The 18,767-nt window shown below is 40.4% G+C and overlaps 1 protein-coding gene across 2 annotated transcripts in view; it reads left to right on the forward strand.

Moving 5' to 3' along the window:
• Positions 1-227: 227 nt before the first annotated feature.
• Positions 228-18,767, forward strand: part of MAST4 (microtubule associated serine/threonine kinase family member 4) — a 192,278-nt gene continuing 173,738 nt past the window's right edge. The window contains exon 1 of one of the 2 annotated variants that reach the window (XM_010588190.3): positions 228-1,125. In XM_010588190.3, coding sequence (XP_010586492.2) covers positions 1,034-1,125 — 92 coding nt within the window. In that variant the 5' untranslated portion in view covers positions 228-1,033. The remainder of the gene's footprint in view (positions 1,126-18,767) is intronic. The other variant, XM_010588189.3, reaches the window with a different exon arrangement.

Genomic DNA, 18,767 nt, shown 5'->3' on the forward strand with positions numbered 1-18,767 from the left:
CTATACAACAGACAGCGTCTAGGTAAAGGGTAATTACTGACTTCCCTCAGAGTGCGTAATTGTGATCCATTCTGAAATGAATCACAGATGAGCCTTCAGGTGTGTGCGGCACACACTTCACCTTGTTCCTGAGCAGCAGCTCCATTTATTTATTTATTTATTGGGAGGAATGATCCATTTACTGCTTTGGATGGGGGTGTGGAGGAGGCGGAAGATGCTTAGGTGTGCTAACTCGTCCTGGGCGCGCACAGGTTGCAGGGAGCTGTCTTTCCCATAAGTCCCCGCTCCTTAGGCGGGGCGAATGCCGGGGGTGGTGGGGGCACTTGGGAGTGTCTTCCTGGGCTCTCTGGTTAGGAAGGGTCCCCGTGCTCTCGTTTCAGCTGAACGCGGGGAGACTGGCCAAAGGTATCAGGTTCAAGTCTTCTAATAGGCCAGTTTTCTAAAAATGTTTTTAAGTTTCCTTTTTTGGGGAGGGAAGGGGAAAGAAGGGTTTTTCTATGTAAATTCTTTTCATTGTAATTAGATCCCAAGGGGAAACTTAGCACTGGGCATGTTCGGATGTGAATGCTTTTGCTGGTAAGCAACAGCCTCCCGGAACCAAAGACTTAATATAGTAGCTTTTCCTCCACCCCCTCTCGGAGTTGCAAATGGTATCTGCCAAACAGATGACAAAGTACCTTGGACTGAATCACACACAGACAGCATTTTGAGCAGAACACACGGCTAAACTCTTGTAATTACTGTTTATAGCTGGCCAAAGCTGGCTAACAGAGGGCAAACCCAAGAGGAAATAAGTTTCCTGAACCTTAGAGAAATGGCTGTGTATTAATTAAAGACTAGGACGGGACGGGTGATTCTCAGGCATACTCCAAGTTTTTTTGAGATCATAGTTCACATCACGTTTCCTCCGGAGGGAGTGAGTAGATAATTGGGATCTTTTTTGTCTTTTTCATTTTTCCTTTTATTTATTTATTTTTAATCCCCGGCTGTTTGGGTCTTATGGCCTTGAACCCGCAGTGAATTGAAGATAGAAATGGATATGTCTGACCCCAATTTTTGGACTGTCCTCTCAAACTTTACTTTGCCTCATTTGAGGAGTGGGAACAGGCTTCGGCGAACACAAAGGTAAAAACGCGGGGGATCCTTTTCCTGGTGCGGGAATGCTTTCGCTTCCGAGGCGCCCGTGGGCTTGGCTGCCCAAGCCTCTTAGTAGCTGGGGGCTTGTTTATTGGGTGACAGTTTGAAAAGTTTATACCCTGTTAGGGGGGCACCGTTTCAGGTATCCCATCATCCTTGTGGATTTCCTGGATAATCCTGATAAATGTACTTCTTCGAATTCTTCCTTTGAAATGTGGGTAACAAGACCAGGTTCAGTTGTGAGTGGTGGGAAACGGGGGGGGGGGGGGAGCTACTTTTGTCTAAGTCTGTCTTTTTGATCTGATCGTGTTTATCCCTTTCATTCACCCAGACATCAGGGCTTCTGGTTCTTTGTAGAGCCTTTCAGGTGTTCTTTTCCATTAAATGTTTGACCTTTATAAGATGCAGATATATGTACAAAGAGAGTCCGAGTTAGCGTATTTCATATTGTCTGCTTAAAGAGACAGGTCTGCCTCACTTTGTCATTTGGTTTTTACTGGTTTGCTGACATTTACGGCTAACACAGGGCTGGCTTTTCATTTTGAAATATATATTTGACAGAATCGGTGGGGGCAAAAAAGAATTTTAAAGTCAAGATGAAGCTCATGCCACAAGTGAAAGGCAGTTCAGAGTTAGTTGCTGACACTTAGGTTAAGAGAACATGATTTTTAAAGGAGGAGTTTCTCCTCTTTTCATATTGGTGCCCAGCACAGAAAGGTGGGATCGTGGTTTTAGAGAGACACACCCTCCAAGTTGTGTAGATACAGATTCTTTGTTTTTCTTTAAAACTTGCCTTGCACGTACACGTGAGCACGCATGAGAGAAATGGTGCATGTGGTCAGATAAACAGGATGCAGGCTATCAGATTTGGGACTTCGTAAGCTCTATACTCCAGTGTTCACAGAATACAAGAAAATGGTTCTTTGTGTTTTGTTATACCTGTAACTTTTTGTGGCATAAATGTAGATAATGTAATATTTTGGAAAATGTAGTAACTTTTTTTTCTTCTTTTGAAACTTCCCGTGATATTCTTATATTTTCAAAGTATCCTGGAATATTGTCCCTTTCTCTCACACTCGTTGCGTGTGTGTGTATGTATATGTACACGTATATGTATACATACATTTATATGTGTATGTATGTGTGGGAGCCCTGGTGGCACAGTGGGTAAGAGCTTGGCTACTAACCAAGAAGTCAGAAGTTCAAATCCACCAGCCACTCCTTGGAAATGCCATGGGGCAGTTCTACTTTGCCCTGTAGGGTTGCTTTTGACTCTGAATCGACCAGACGGCATCGGTTTTTTTTTTTTTAAATTTTTTTTATGTACATGTGTAAGAGATATCTGGCAGATTTAAAGCCATACTTTTTAGCGCAACTTGAACCGTGTTGATACTGCTAAACCATGTTAAATTATAAAGTTGTGCCTTCTAAATAGTGTAGCTATACTTTTCTATTCTGCCATATAATAAGTTCAGAGATACTCTTAGTGTTGGTCATTTTTATTCATGCTGGGCCATCTGTACACAAACCTCCCAAAACAGCTAATAAAGTAGAACAGACATATGCTCTATAAATGAACAAGGCTACTTCTCCTCATGGCCATAAGTCCTATAACTTCTTCCCTTTTTCAGTTTGACAGGAGCCCTTTAGTATTTCTCGGCGATGAGGTCCTGGCTGTTGTGCAGCCTTGGCTCTTAAAAAAAAATTATATGCAGCCAATTCTTGGAGAGAGAGTCTGCTCTAGCATCGCACCTGTGTCTGAACCTGAAAAGTAGTAGCTGGAGCCTTTCTGCCCCTTCACCTACCTGTTGATAGTATTACTGAGAGAGTCAGTTCATAAAGAATTCTCAGACTGGGCTGACCTTGGCTTTAGGTGAATATCTATCCAGCCATGTCGTTGTCGTTAGATGTGATCGAGTCGGACCCGGCTCATGTCAACCTCAGTTATAACAGAAAAAAATGTTGCCCAGTCCTGTGCCATCTTCATGATTGTTGGTATGTTTGAGCCTATTGTTGCATTTGTTGTATCAGTCCATCTCATTGAGGGTTTCCCTCCAAATCTCCAATTCAGACAGCTCACATTGGCAGAGAGCCTACATTTTAAGTAAACTGGGATCTTCCCGACAAATGACATAGTGTAGGAGGGCCGTTTCCAGTCCCAAGGTCATAGTCACGCACCCATATCATTCACTTTGACAAAACAAAAGGAGGTGGATTTTCTTCTTCCCTTTCAAGAGTAGAGGTTGCATAGCCTGTTTGTTACTAGGGATTGCTAGGATTCACGGAGTGTGGAAATGTATGTCCTGAATATCATTTATACTTTCATCCAGTCATGCATGTCTCTAAGGATTGGTACCATTTTATATTTATTATGTAGATTCAGAAAGATGAAGGGCAATGTCTTCCTCTGCAGGGCAGTATACATGGCTGTTATATTCTGTTATTATACAGTGATCAATTCTGGCTTTGTGTCCTTCCCTAAGGACACATAGCATATGTTTACACTGTGACTCTTCCCATTCTGTGACCTAACCCTTAACTGCTCTAAGTTCTGTCTGCTTCTCCACATCCCACACATTAACCTTCTTCCCTACCTGGCTGATCAGGTACCCTGAATATCTTTTTTTAAAGGATCTTTTCATTCCCGTATTGTCCTCTCCTGTTGCCAGTCATCGTGAGGTGTTCTAGATAAGAACACCTTGCCCTCATCCTCAGTCCAACCTGCCTTACCTCTTTGAATATCTGTCCTGCGCAGACTTAACTTCTTTTCTGCACACTCACTGACTTTGTCCTATAGATCATTCATTTTGCATATTTTATCCCAGCTAGTTGTTCTGTGTAATCCAGAGGGCTTCATCTTAACTTGATCTTTAATATCAACTTCTTAAGTCTATCAAGCCTATGAAGGAGTAAAATCTAGCTTTGATCCTGTGAACGGCCATCTTAAACCACATTGGAACAGGGGTTTGTACCACTTAAACAAAAGAAAAAGAAGTTGAATATTTTCAGATTCTTGACCTTAAACTTTTGCTGTTAGTGACTGACTGTTGAGTAGATTTCAACTCTTGGCAACCCCATGAGTGCAGAGTAAATTACTCCATAGGTTTTTCAAGGCTGTGAACTTTCAGAAGTAGATTACTACACCTGTCTTCTGAGGTACCTCAAATGGGCTCGAACCACCAACCTTTTGGGTAGTAGTCAAACTCTTAACTGTTTGCACCATCCAGGGACTCATTTTAAACCTTTATTATGGTAGAAACTGTCCTCACAGAAGCCTTTTAGTTTGCTTCATCCAGGGCTTAGAACCGGTTCAGTCATGGCCTAGGATGTGAAACTGGAACAGACCAGAGTGTTTAAAATTTGGGTGACTCAGGATGGGAAAAGTTACGGTCAAAGCCCTGGAATAGGAGACTCAGAAGAGGCATAGGAGAAGAGCAAAACGTATTCCAGTTCAGCTGTTTCTACATGTGCAATTCAGTGACATTGATTACGTTCCTCAGATTGTGTAGCCATTCTCACTCTCCTTTTCTGAGCTGTTCCTCCCCCATTAAAATAAACTCACTGTCCCCTCAGGTTCCTATCGGATCTTCACAGTTACTGTTGTCACTTTGATCCCATATAGCTAGGTCTTAAAAGCACATAATGCTCAAGACAGACATTCTTTACTAGTTAAGCTGAACTATTATTCGGTTTTAAGAAGTTTTCAGAGGATATATTTATTTTAAAGTTTAAAAATTATCTCAGGGCAGTAGTTTCAGGGGTTCACCTAGGCTCCATGGATCCAGAAAGTCTGGATTCCAGGAGATTTTGAAATTCTTTTCTGCATTTTCCCCCTTTTGATCAGGGTTCTTTTGTAGAATCTTTGATCAAAATGTTCAGTAATGATAGCCAGGTACTATCTAGTTCTTCTGGTCTCATGGCAAAGGACACAGTTGTTCCTGGAGGCAATTAGCCACACATCCATTTCCTCATCCTATTCTTGGCTCTCCTTCTTCCTCTGTTGCTCCAGGCAAATAGAGACCAATTATTTTGTCTTTGATGGCGACATACAAGTTTTTAAGACCCCAGGCACTACGCAACATGCAAGAAAATAGAGCAGAAGCACTGAACACTTTATTAGGATAATTAACTGAGATGTCCCATAAAACCATGACCCTAAACTTCCAAACCATGAAACCAAATCCCATGAGATGTTTGGTTGTACATAAGCAGCCTCAGAAGCTACTCTTTTGTTTTTTGTTTTTTTTTTTTTGTAAATATACCTATCACACAACTTTTTAAAGGTGTACTTTTTAAGGTTTCTCTTCTAATTCTGAGCCCTACCTTGGCCTATCACACCCTGAGTTCTTGGGAAAAGAAGCCTACAACCTTACTCTCAGACTAGACTCTTTCAGATTATTACATAGCACTGATTAACTGAAGACCTGTGTTCCTTGTCCCACATCCCTAAGACGGTATATTGTGCCATTCATTTTAATCTTTACTGCAGTACATGCTGAGTTGTCTCGATGCACACTTACTTTTGTCTGCTGTCTTACTGTAAAGCTCATACCTTTCCATTGGAAATGGTTTCTTTTTTATGACTGGCTTTGTTCTTCTTCCCCTTCCCTATGTCCTCAAGGCAGTCGCAGTACCACCATCTACCTGCTGCTTTGAGGGACAGAAATGTAGGCAGATTATTTCATCCAAGAGGTTTTGTTGTTGATTTAAACTGAAGTAATAGATTGCATGTTTTCACGACTTTAAATTACACAGTTCTGCAGATGTTGTATTCCCTTGAGCATCTCCTCACAACTTGGAATGGAAAGCAGTTTGCTTGCATTCATGTTTCCACTTACGTTTATAACACCTTTTCTTTTCCTATTGGTTAAAAACCTTTTTGGGAAAGGAGTCAGTTTTCTCTTTCACTTACCTCTCCTTTCTCCCACAGTGTATAATAAAGGACTACAGGTGATTTCTAAATGCTGCTAAGTTTGGAGGTGGGCATTCCGTTTTAATGAAGTACAGATACTTGGACTTTAATCCTCACGTTCAGGCATCTATCATGTTTTTACTTGGCTCGCATGATAATCTGGAAACTTCAGTGACACCTAAATCAATAACCCATAGCCATGCAGTTGGATAGTATGTGACTTAGTGAATCACTTTGAGCAAGTTTCTAAATGTGTTTTTCTGAGAGCCAGCAACTCCAAGGACCCACGGGAAAAATGAAGTTGTTTTGCTGAATTCACATCACTTAGCACTTGCTACGAACAGCAGGTACATTGAGAGATCTTAAACTAACTGCTGTAGTTGTCAGAATGTGTTGAATTTTTATGCACATGGATTCTTCCCTTCAGAAACATCTGTAGTGTTTTGTGAGTTTTTCTTTTTTTCGTTCATGAATATGTCCTAAAAGAGTGTGAAGAATAGACTTCTCTCCTGCCCTTGGATTCCTGGTGTTGGTGATATTGCACTCATCTCTTTCTTCCCTGAACCTCAGTTAGGTTCACGCTTATTGAGCACTTATTGTATGCTGGGCACTGTGACCCAATGACTAAAGCCATAGGCATGCTTCAGTGAGTTCACAGTCCAGGAGGAGTAAGACATGTAGATAATCATTGCAAACCAGGGCAATGAAATATTTACAAAGTACATAACAAGCCACAGGAGTTGTCAATGGGTAAGGGAAACTTTGATATTAGGGAGCCAAGAGAGGTACCCCATAGAGGAGGCAACACCAGAGAGGGGTTTTGAAGGATAGGTTGGCATTTATCAGACAGAAGGACAGGGACTTCCCAAGGGGAAAAAGAAATGGTGTATACAAAGGCATGGTGGCCTTGGTAGCAGAAATCAGTGACATAGCTCAGTTTTGCTGGAACGTAAAGAACCAGCAGCATAACTCTGTGTTGCTGAAGCATAAAGTCTGAAGAGGCAATAGAGCATAGTGGTTAAGAGGGTTGATCTCAAACCAGTCACTCTGGGTTTGAATCTCGACTCTGACATTGGGTACGTTAACTTCTTTGTACTTTAGTTGCCCCATCTATAAAATATGGATAATTAAATTACTTATCTTACAGGGCTTTTATAAAGATTAAAATGTGTTCATATGTGTAAAATGCTAAATTCAATGACTGGTGCATAAAAACATTCAATAAATCTTAGTTATTAGTATTACTACTGTCATTACAACAACAGAATGAGTAGCCAGTGATGAGACTGGGGAGAGGAGCTAAGGTGCCATTTGATATTTGAGGGAGCTTGGCCTTTATCCTGTGGATGAGGGACAATGAGTGTCTACCATCACTGCAGAGTTTAAAGGTGGGGGTGAGACCTAGAAACCAATAAATAAGTATTGCAGCAGCTTATCTGAAAGGTTATGCAGGCCTGAATTAAGAATGTGGTGAGATAATGCCTTTGAGAGATATTAAGTATATAAAATTGACAAAAGCTGATGAGCCATTGGTTCTGAGGGATGAAGAAAGATTCCACAATGTTCATAGGGTTTTTGACTTGGGGGACCAGGGAGGCGGAAGAACCACCTGGAAAAAAGAATGGGGTGGGGAGGACCACAAGAACTTGTACACTTTTATCTCCCCAAAGATCCATTAAATCCACATTTTTTTGAGCACCTGTTGTGTGCTGGTGCAATGGGGTATTCATTCTTTCATTCAGCTGGTATTCACACTGTGTACCTGGTACTGGACTAGGGATATAGAGTGAACAAGACAGGCAGAGTGTTTGGACCTTACAAACAAACAACCAGCTAAATAAGCCAATTGTCAAGTTATAGTCAGTGTACTAAAGGACGTATGTAGCAAGAGCTGAGAAGAAAAAGTAACAGTGCAGGCATGGAGGCAGAGGGCTCCTTTAGATAATGTGGTCAGCAATGGTCATTTGAGGAGTTAACCTTTAAGGGGAGACTGAAATGACGAGAAAGAGCTGTCCATGGGAAGAGTTCGGGGCCAGGCACAGGGAACAGCAAAGGCTCTGAAGCAGGAAACAAAGGGTCTCTTAGGCAGGCAGGGGGCTATAGAGACTCAGGCACCCAGGGAGACTGGAGCAGAAATAATAGGCTTGGGAATCATCATTCAGACCATCGGAGAAATAGATTAATCTGTGAGGGAGCTAGCAATGCCCCATTTAAGGAGGGGGCAGGAATTTGGATAGGTACAGAGAGAAGGAGTCTGTGGAAGAGAGTCCTAGAAGGCAGGGAACCGAAAGAGCACTGTCCCAGAGATCCCAGGAGGAGAATAGTCAACACTGCCACTCCATAGAGAGATGAAATGAATGTGTATGTTGGGTCTGGCACCTGGGAAGTCATTGATGACTTCAGCAGGAACAGTTGTAGCAGAGTGATGAGTGTGGGGTGTATGTGTGTGTATGTGAGGGGTGTGCTGACAGGCCAGGAAATGGTACACAAGTGAAGAATTGGAGACGATGGGTGGCAACAACTCTCTGTGGGGAGCTAAATACAGCAGGAACACATCATTGCGTCCTAGCCTGTGCACATTCATGGCTGGCCTGTTAGCCCTCATTTCTGAATCATATCCCCTTACTCACTGTTGCTCATGTTTACTGCCTGCTTCATCACCCAAATCAGCAATGGCAATTTCCTTTTCACTTCCTTCTGGAAGCTCAAGCCTTTCCACAGCCTTATGAGTATCTCCTTTCTAACATTTTGACAATTGGAGTTTCTCTCTCTTTAAAGCCCTGGCTCTGCACATCTCTAGTTCCCATCTACTGCCACTTCCTCTCCTCCTGAGCCCCTGATACCCACGCCTTTCCCCTCCAGCCTATTCCTGAGATGACTGAAACCCAGCTTCACTTGTTGTTCCTCCTCTAAACGCTTGACCTGCAGGCTCTACCCCTCCCTGAGTCTCTGTGCCCATTTCCTCCTACTCCGTTCTTTGCCCAGGCCTGTTTCATAACTGCTTCCTTTCATCCTTCTCTTCATGCTCTCAAATGTATCTTCTGCAGCTGGAAGAGGCCTGCATATCACTGCAGGGCCTGCGCTTCAATCCTTCTCTCATCTCCAGTGAGCTTCCAATATTGGTAATATTCCATCAGACAACCCTGCTGCCCTCTTTCATGACCCCCACACCCCCAACTTAGTAAGGGCTACTCCTGGAGAAGAGGAGAAAGCTGAGAGCACAAGCCAGGAGCTTTCAGCAGGTCTTTCTATTTCTGCCGAGAGCTAGGCTGCCCCACTCAGAATCATGTTCTCATAGATTGAGTGCCTCATGTACCCGATTAAAGCTTACCAGATACAGAGGACACGAGCAGGAATATGCATAGTTCAGAAATGATGCTTCTAGCCTCTAGTGTGACGCTTACAACAGGAGATTACAGATTGTTTTGCTCCTTGAATGTGTAGGCTTTTTGTGGAAAGGAAAGGAGAGAAAGAGAGAGAAATGTGTGAAAAAGCAAAAAGTAGATTTTTCAGAGAAGTTCATTAAAAATAAACCGTTCAAAACTGGAGCATATGCTCCATGGGGAGAAATGGGCTATTCATTGCTGTAATTGGACAACATCGTAAGGGTGTGTGTGTGTCTTAACTCCCAAAGCACAGAGAAAGGGTGGGTGGTACCTTGATAAGTTACAGCGAGGAACATTATATGCTTTTATTGCTTGACTTGCTTCTCTTTACACATATATCCAGTTGTCAGAAGCCTAAGTAATATCTTTGAAACAGATGAATTGTAAATAAGCTTCAAGGTAGAGACCATCTTCCTTCTGGAGTGACAGCTGATGAGTGTCGGGGTCAAGAAATCATTTGAGCCTCTATGCAGGAATGGCCCATAGAGGAAAAAGCTTAGAATAGGGCTTATTCTGAATAATTTGGGAGATACTGCCTTTTAGTGGTTGAAATGGGGATAGGCTAGTTTCTCAGGGAGATTACAGATGGAGGTGCTGAACCCCTACTCTCCCATACACCTCCATCTTTAGTGTCAGTGAGCATTACAAAGCTATTTAATCTGAGCTGTCTTCACTACGTGTTGCCTAGTCATTTGAGAATGTCATGGTAGCTGAGTAATCCCTTTGAAAGTTAAGTAGGAGAACCAAGACATTGAAATGGTCCTGGGGCTACCTGGATGAAAGTAGGCACCAACACCCAAACCAGACCCATTGCCATTGAGTCGATTCACATGGCCCCGTAGGGTTTCCAAGGCTATAGTCTTTGCAGAAGCAGACTGCCACATCTTTTTCCCCCGGAGCCGCTGGTGGGTTCAAACCGCCAACTTTTGTGTAGCAGTCAAGCGCTTATCCTCTGTGCTACTGGGGCTCCTTGAAGGTAGGCACAGGGTGTGCATAAAACCATTTATTACAAGTGGAGTCAGTCTCCATCAGTGGAGTCTTGGCTATATAGTACCGATTTGGTTTTTATGATACCTCGAACATTTTGTAAATACCCAAAAAAACTACAGCGATCTCTAAATAAAAGTTCACATGGTTGTTAATACTGGTAGTTCTGGTACTTCATTTTCTTTTCCTCTATCTGCCTGGTAATTAGGAAAGTTCCCTTGTGAACTTGGCTGTCAATTCTGATAATGTTGACCTTAAACCTTATTAATAGAATGAGAAGACCAGTGGGAGTTTTAGCTACACTAATGGCTATTGGACATGCTTATTAGAGAAGGTAATTATACGAATATCAAACTGAAATGTCCTATTGTTTTTGTTTTAAGGAAAAAAAGACCCAAACAGAATTTACACTTGAACCGCCACTTGAAGGTGAAATAGATTGGAAAGAAGAATAGGCAGTCATTAATGTTCATCTCTTTTCTTAAGCACCTCATTTCTTGCTTTTATGGAACCTTGGGTGTTTCTACATTGTGCCGACTTTGTAGTCTTACAGTCAGCAGTGACTCTGATTTTGTTAGGGCTTAGTGGCACAGTGGTTGACAGATACGGCTGCTAACCAAAAAGTCAGCAGTGTGAATCCACCAGCTACTCCTTGGAAACCCCATAGGGTTGCTATGAGTCAGATCAACTCACTGGCAACAGGTTATGGCTAGTAGGTTAGGGTTTCTTAGGAGTACCTAGGTTATACAAATAGTTAATTTGCTTGGCTGCTAACCAAAAGTTGCAGGTTTGAGTTCACCCAGAGGCACCTTGGAAGAAAGGCCTGGCCATGTACCTCAGAAAAATCAGCCATCAAAAATCTATGGAGCATAGTTCTACTCTAACATAGTTGACTCTGTGGCAACTGGTATTGGTACTGGTAGGCTGTCTTAGGAAACTAACTCTAGGCAAAAGTATAGACATAATCTAGATCTTGACACTTAGTAGGCCATCCACCATTTTTATCCTGAAGTTCTGGAATAAGCTTTTAGTTCTACGGAGATAAGAACCAGCCCCATGTCCCTAGAAACTTTCTAACCTGACATAGAGGTTCAAATTGCAGGTATCTTTTGAAGGTAATGTATTAGGTTTTGAGTGAATCACCTGGGTAGAGGGAATGAGGAAGCAGTAGATCACATGAAGATTAGTAAAACTTGCTGAGGTCTCCTGGGGTCATAGAATTAGAGAGGAAAGAACATTGATGGATTCATCAGGCCTATTTTGCTAGCATGACTCTTTGCTGAAGCTGTCTTTGCTGTTTTATTCTGCCTAATTTTAAATATTACAGTGGGTGTTGCTGTCTCAGGCCCCTAATTTTGACCTTACTGTATTTTTTTCCCTTAAGAGTCACTATTAGAATATTATCTAGCCACTGTTGAAGTTCTCTGCTACTAAATTTGAAAAAAATCACTGAATCCATAGCTTGCATAAAAATCACATATGCCCTTTTAACATTCATGCCGTTAAAAGGTAGATGGTGAGTATCTCTATGTTGAAAATTATAATTATTGAATGTTTCACTTTTACAGATATATGGAGGGGGTAAGAAAAAAATAGTGTTTGTCATGGGAAAAACTGTTAGCGGAATAAAGCACTCTAGGAAATACCATAAATGAAACCTTTGTTATTGTAAAACAATAGCCATTAAGTGACTATTATGTAATGTTATTTCTTAAGTCTGATTTGGATGACTTGTTGATTTTGGAACTTGAGATATATTCCTTTAAAAATATTACTTTCACTTGGCTAATCTCAAGACTTTTACAAAAGCAAAGACTTTTCCAAGTGGATACCTAGGTCAGACCCGGTGCATTGGAGGTATTGAAGCCACGTTGGGTAGATTTTTCTCCATATGGGGATCAGTTTTACTCATTTGGTATTCTCCATTCTAGTACCAGTCATGAGAAACACAAATTATTTGCCAATGCTCAGCCTCTCCAAAGGACAGACAGGTTGCAAAATGGCTGATAGCCAAGCTCACCGGCCTTGGTAAGTTGAATGGTTGATTCTGAATCTGCATTTTCCATAAACAGTAGGTCCCCATTGTTGTTGTTATGTGCCGTCAAGTGGTTTCCGACTCATAGCGACCTTACAGGACAGAGTAGAACTGCCCCATAGGGTTTCCAAGGAGCAGCTTGTGGATTTAAACTGCTGACCTTTCGGTTAGCAGCCAAGCTCTCAACCACTGTTCCACCAGGACTCCTGATAGATTCCTAAGCAAAGGGATTTAGTTCCTTTGGTCTCAGATGGCCGTAGTGGCCAGTGGCAGAGGGAGGACAGGTGGAGCGTAGGGTAGTTCAGGGGTACTTTAGGTAATACCTCCGCTCTGGTTTCTGCAAAATAAGCTTCTGTGCTTATGAATCATAATGTCCTGTCTGTTTTAGGAATTGCTGTCTGGGGTTAGATGTTTGAACGACGGAATTAGTAAGGAATAAAAGCAGCCATGTTTTTACTGTGTGATATGTAGCATTCTTCCTCAATAGGTATCTTCTCTCCTATCAAAGACTTTATTTTAACTTTATTGTGGTAAAATACACGTAATAAGAAATTTGCTGTTTTAGCCATTTTTAAGTGTACAATTTAGTGACATAATTACATTCACTATGTTGTGCAGCTGTCAATCACCACTATTTCCAAAATTTTTTCATCACTCCAAACCAGAAAATGCAGTACCCCTGAACAAAATTTCCCCATTATCTGCTGCCCTGAACCTGTGGTAAACCACTAATAAACTTTTGAAAGCAAGGATTTTTAAGCTGAAAAGCTGTTCTCTTCAGTCCAGTTCTAGGATCTTAGCAGTTTTTATGCCATTTTACCAGTATAATATTGCCAAGATAACCTCCTGGTAGTAGATTTCAGTTGTTTTCAAAATTGTGATTGATTACTTATCTATCATTTGATGGCTTCTTAAAGGAAATTCTTTAAATAAGAGCAGTTGTGGTTTTTCTTACCTTCTAAGATTTAACCTTGAAATGAGTCTGTGTTCTTACATCAGACCTAGGGTGTTTTAAAATTTGAACTGGTTAGGTATAAATATGATGTAACGTTTTAAGGCCATTCCTACGAAAGATATTTAGTGGAATGGATCCCAGTTTTAAAATCCATGAAGAAAGGGGTTCTAATTCTTGGCACTAATAGATGCATTCAGAAAAGTTGTATTCGTGCCAGAGTAAATATATATGCCCTTTACACTTTTTTCAGTTAACAGAAGTCACTTCTAAGTACTTATTTTGGCATTAAGGAAGCTCGTCATGACCTATTGTTTCAAAAAGATTATAGTCCTCCTTTTAAGCCAGTTCTCTGGTTCCCATGTAAGCGACATGCCCAGCCTGGTGCAGCAGAAACAACCTTCCCATTCTTATAGGTGTGTCCAGCAGGCAGTGGCTTGTAGCTGTTCGTTCAGCCACTTAACAGGTTTGATTTCAAATCTATTTAATAGGGAAACTAACATGTGTGGAGGGGATTCATGGCCCAGCAGTTATGGAGTTTGTTGGGAAGTCCCAGGTGTGTATCTATCTTAAACTCTACTTTCAGGCCTTTTAGGCTAAAATGGTTTTGTTTTTGTTTTGCTTTGTTTTTTCCTTCTAGTCATAGATTGAATTTCTAAAATGTCTTAGGGATTGGATTGGAAGGGTTAGCCCCAGTCCTGAGGGCTGTGCAGCTCCTCTTTCAATTCCCTTTCTTTGTTGCCTTAGAGGCACTGAAGAGGAGTCCAGTGGTTTTAAACTGGGCAAAAAAGACAGAAGAACCAGAAGCCAAGAGCTGGAGGATTAACCACTGAAAAAAGTTGATTACATTTGAAAATACTCGCAGGGGGTTATTTATGAGTCATGCATCACTGTGGACTCTTACTGTGTTGGGAGCTTTTGGGTGAGCCTGAATCACTTTCTGAAACTTAATAACCTAATAACTTAGTTTGACTAAGTTTGTCTCCCATGGTTCAGGGCGGGGGATTTATTGCATCATCTCATTTGTCATTATGTATCAGATATTTCCCAAGTACCTGCTGTATGACTGGGATTATGGTTATCACTGGGTTATGTGTGTGCCGTGATTCTTTCCTTTAAGTATCTCATCTATTGTGGTTAGAAAGTAATGTAGACAAAAGAATTGCTGTAACGTGGAATAATTGGTAGGAGATCTACCAATCAGCCAAGGAGGAGAGAGAAGGGAGTGAATATCTCTTGGGGCATTTTGGTATATGTTGTCTCATTTAATCGTTATAACAACTCTGTGAAGAATATATTAATACATCTGCTATATAGATGAAAACTTTGAGGCTCATAAAAATTTTGTAACCAGTCTCAAATCTCACCAGTAGTAAGTGGTGAATCAGATAAAATCTAACTATCCTATCCGGTCTCCAACGGAGATATATAGCTCCAACAATATTCTAATTAGTGAAAATAACGTTTGCGAAGTAACATTTTAGTGTTTTAATTTTTATCAAACGGCAGCCTTCTGGCAATTCAAAAGATATTTGTGAGGTATAGAGCCCTGATGAGGTAGGTCTTTTCTAGAGAAATGCCACCTGCTGTCTGAGGGAAGAGAGTGAAAAATGGAAGTAGGTTTTACTTTGTTTTAAAATTGCCACCTGCTGATTCTGGTTCCTGTTAATGGAAATTGTATATGTATTCTCCTGTAATTTCCTCATTTTAAAGCATTGCGGTTTATAATGGTGTTTGAGTGGGCTTGTGCTTTTAAAATTGAAACTTTGCTTGCAGCGTAGCTCTGAACAGCTGCTATCTTACAGGCCTTTTGAATGAGCAGCATAGCACCCCACTGTACCCATGCTTATTTTTCTGAGATTTCTCTTTCTGTATTATAAAATCCTGTGCGTTCACATGAGTGTATGTATTATGCATATCTCCGCAACTCCTTGCTGCTCTTGTAGCAGTGCATAGAATTCATTTCATACTGGGGACAAAAGGTCTTGCCTCTATAAGCAGTACAATGAGAATGATACCAGAGAAGATGAGCCAGGAGAGTTTTAGAGATGAATTACCGTATTTTTATATAATGACCTCATTCTACGTTTGTTTGCCAATTTCGCCCTCCACCTGTGAGGTATTTTCATAAGCGCCTCTATTCCAATTTCTTTTTACATGTTGCTGTAAAAAAATTAGCATAGCTTGCTTAAGAAAATACCTCACAGGGGGAGGGCACAGTTGTCAAAGGAAAGTAGAAAATGCACATTACTTGTGTAAAAATAAGGTATTTACAGGCTTTTTCATCATTTTTTAAAAAATAGTGAACCCTCTTGAATATGTTAATGTTAACTGTGGCTTTAGAAGGAGATGAGTTGATGGCTCTCCCTTAAATACATCTTTTCTTTTGGAAATTATTGCATTTAGACAACTGAGAAGTAACATTTTTGTTAGGCATTAAGCAATTGTGTAAGAATAAACTATAAATAATCTACAGTATGGAAAAGACACAGACATTGCGTCCAGAATTCTCTAAACCGCAAAATCTCTTGGCCCAGTAGTGTAATGTATGGGCTGCTTTCCAGAAATGGCTGCCTCTTCCTACAGGTGGGTAAAAGAAGTTTTCCCTTAGGGTACTTTTTTAAATGTTAAAGGTGTTTTTCTTGGACACTAATCCAAGCCCAAAACTTATTCAGAGTCCTACTGACATACGGTTTGCCACTTGTATTTATTCACCCAAGAAAAACAAAGTCCAGGCAGCTAGGATTTTGTTTTGCTTTGTTTTTGTTTTTTACTGTTTTAAGTCAGGTTTATTGAAGCATAATTTCCAGGTAGTAAATCATTCTTTTGAGGGTGTGCGGTTCTGAGTTTGGCAAACGTGCTGCTGTATAACTACCACCACGACTAAGGCATAGAATACCTCCAAACACCGGGGAAAGTTTTAACCATTTTTTAATAGTTTAATAATGCTGATATAGGATAGGAATAAAACGTTTTGTATTGCTCTCCTCTCTTCCTTTTTAAAATTATACTCCACACTGTGTTCACATTTTGCTGTGGGGTTGCCATGAGTCGGGGACAGCTAACAACAATAGTTTTCCCTAATATCCTTTTTTTGTTCCAGTATCCCATCCAGGATGCCATGTTACATTTAGTCACCCTTTTTTAAAGTTATTTTTTGTGAGGAAGATGATTAAAAAACATAGGTTAATTACAAGGTTGATAATGTGATGTGAGGTACCAGCAAAATGCCTCAGAATAAGATGTTTGAAAAAACCAACAAACCAAACCCGTTGCTGTCAAGTCAATTCCGACTCCTAGAGACCCTGTAGGACAGAGTTGAACTGCCCTATAGAGTTTCCAAAGAGCGGCCTGGTAGACTTGAACTGCTGACCTCTTGGTTAGCAGCTGTAGCTCTTACCCACTACGCCACCAGGGTTTCCAGATGTTTGAAAGAAAAGCATAAACTAACTAAACTGTGTGATTCATTATTAACGTATAATAATGACTTCTTTGATGTTACGTAGGTGAAGTTGTAAGAAAACAAATAAACAGATAAGACTAGCAGAAAATGGTTAAAAATAATTGAAGGTCGACTGTTGGGGAAGAAAACAGGGCCATTGAGGTCGAAGTTTTGGAAGGAATGAAATTTAAGACATAGATTATTGGAAAATAAGTATAGAGATCCAGGAGCAATCTTAGGAATTTTCTCTGAAAGCAAAGACTAGACAAAACATGCATTTTATAAGTGATAAATTCAAGGTACTTTGTTGGCTTTTTAAAAGAATTTATCAAATCCTTCTAAAGCTTTTATTATATTTGAATTTTAGTGGAATTTATAGAGGTTTTAAAATAAATTATAAACTTAATATATGCTAAAGATGAATAATTGGGAAAATATAAACAAACATAAAGCAAAAAAAAAAAAATACCTCAAATCCTAGTACTCAAAGATAATCACTCTTCACATTTTGAAGTTATCTTTTCAAGGTTCTTCCCCCCCCCCCATGTACATGCATACGCATACCACAAAACTCATATATTATTGTATCTCTTATTATTATTTTCTTTTTTCTCTTAATGAGATTCTTTTTAATAGCCAGCTTTACAATGTAGTACACAAGAAGGTATGGGAGGGGTAATTGTGACATCATGGGGCAGCATTCAAAACCACGCTGTGAAAGCAGCTGTGTTAACATGCAGCCCTGCCTGGTACAGACGGAGGGTGGGGCCTGGGACACCAGCATGTCAGCTTGAATGGTCTTAAGTTTCAGGTCCTGATCTTCTCTACCTGTATCCAGATCTCTCTGGAAATTCTTCTTTAAAAGCACTATTGCTAACTCAGATTCCAATTACCATCTCCCCACAGACTTAAATGTAAAACCTCAATGTCTAAACTTTATCCCTTATGTATGTGGGCAGGCTTTCCAGATGGCAGGCCAATTAATATATTTTATGCAAGGTGTAGAAATGTTTTTTTCTCCATAGGGGAACAGTGAATCCATCTGCTGCACATCTTCCTTTACCCTCTGTCCTTTGGGAAAAATCAGCATTTAATTTTCAGAATTAAATTGTGCAACTTTCTAAATGATACTTTATGCTTTTTTAGGGAGATAGTTTGAATAATTGAAATTATTTTTTACTATAAAGACTTAACCCTATATCATGGACTAAAATATATGGACATCTAAGTTTCATCCAGGGTATTATTATTTGTTTTCAAGTTGGGCGTACAGAATCATATGGTGAAACCTGAATCATAGAAGGCTTAACCTGGAAGAGACTTTTTGAAACACCCAGTCCAGACTCCTCATTGTAATATGGGGAAATTAAAGTTGAGGATACTAAGGTCACTGGTTCAAACCCACCCAGTGGCACCGCAGAAGCCAAAAAAAAAAAAAAAATCTTATGGAACAGTTTTACTGTGTAACACATGGGGTCGCCATGAGTCAGAATTGAATCAATAGCAAACTTTTTTTTGTTTGTTTTTAACCAGGGTTTCAAACTGGTAAATAACAGAGATGGACTTGAAACCTGGTCTTAAGGTTTTAATTTAGAACTAAAAAACCCATTGTCATCAAGCTGATTCCAACTCATAGTGACCTTGTAGGACAGGGTAGAACTGTCCCATACAGTTTCCGAGGCTGTAAATCTTCATGGAAACAGACTGCCACATCTTTCTCCTGTGGAGTGGCTGGTGTTTTTGAATAGCCAACCTTTCGATTAGCAGCCTAATGGTTAACCACAGCACCATACGGGCTCTTTTAAATTAGGAATACCACAGTGAAAATAGCATCTTTGATCTTTCAAGAGTAAAAAAGGAGTGAGTAGAGAACTAGATGAAGTTTCAACTAAGAGAAATAGTACGTGGATATTTAT

The sequence above is a fragment of the Loxodonta africana genome, chromosome 2, assembly GCF_030014295.1.
Source record: "Loxodonta africana isolate mLoxAfr1 chromosome 2, mLoxAfr1.hap2, whole genome shotgun sequence".
Lineage (NCBI taxonomy): Eukaryota > Metazoa > Chordata > Mammalia > Proboscidea > Elephantidae > Loxodonta > Loxodonta africana.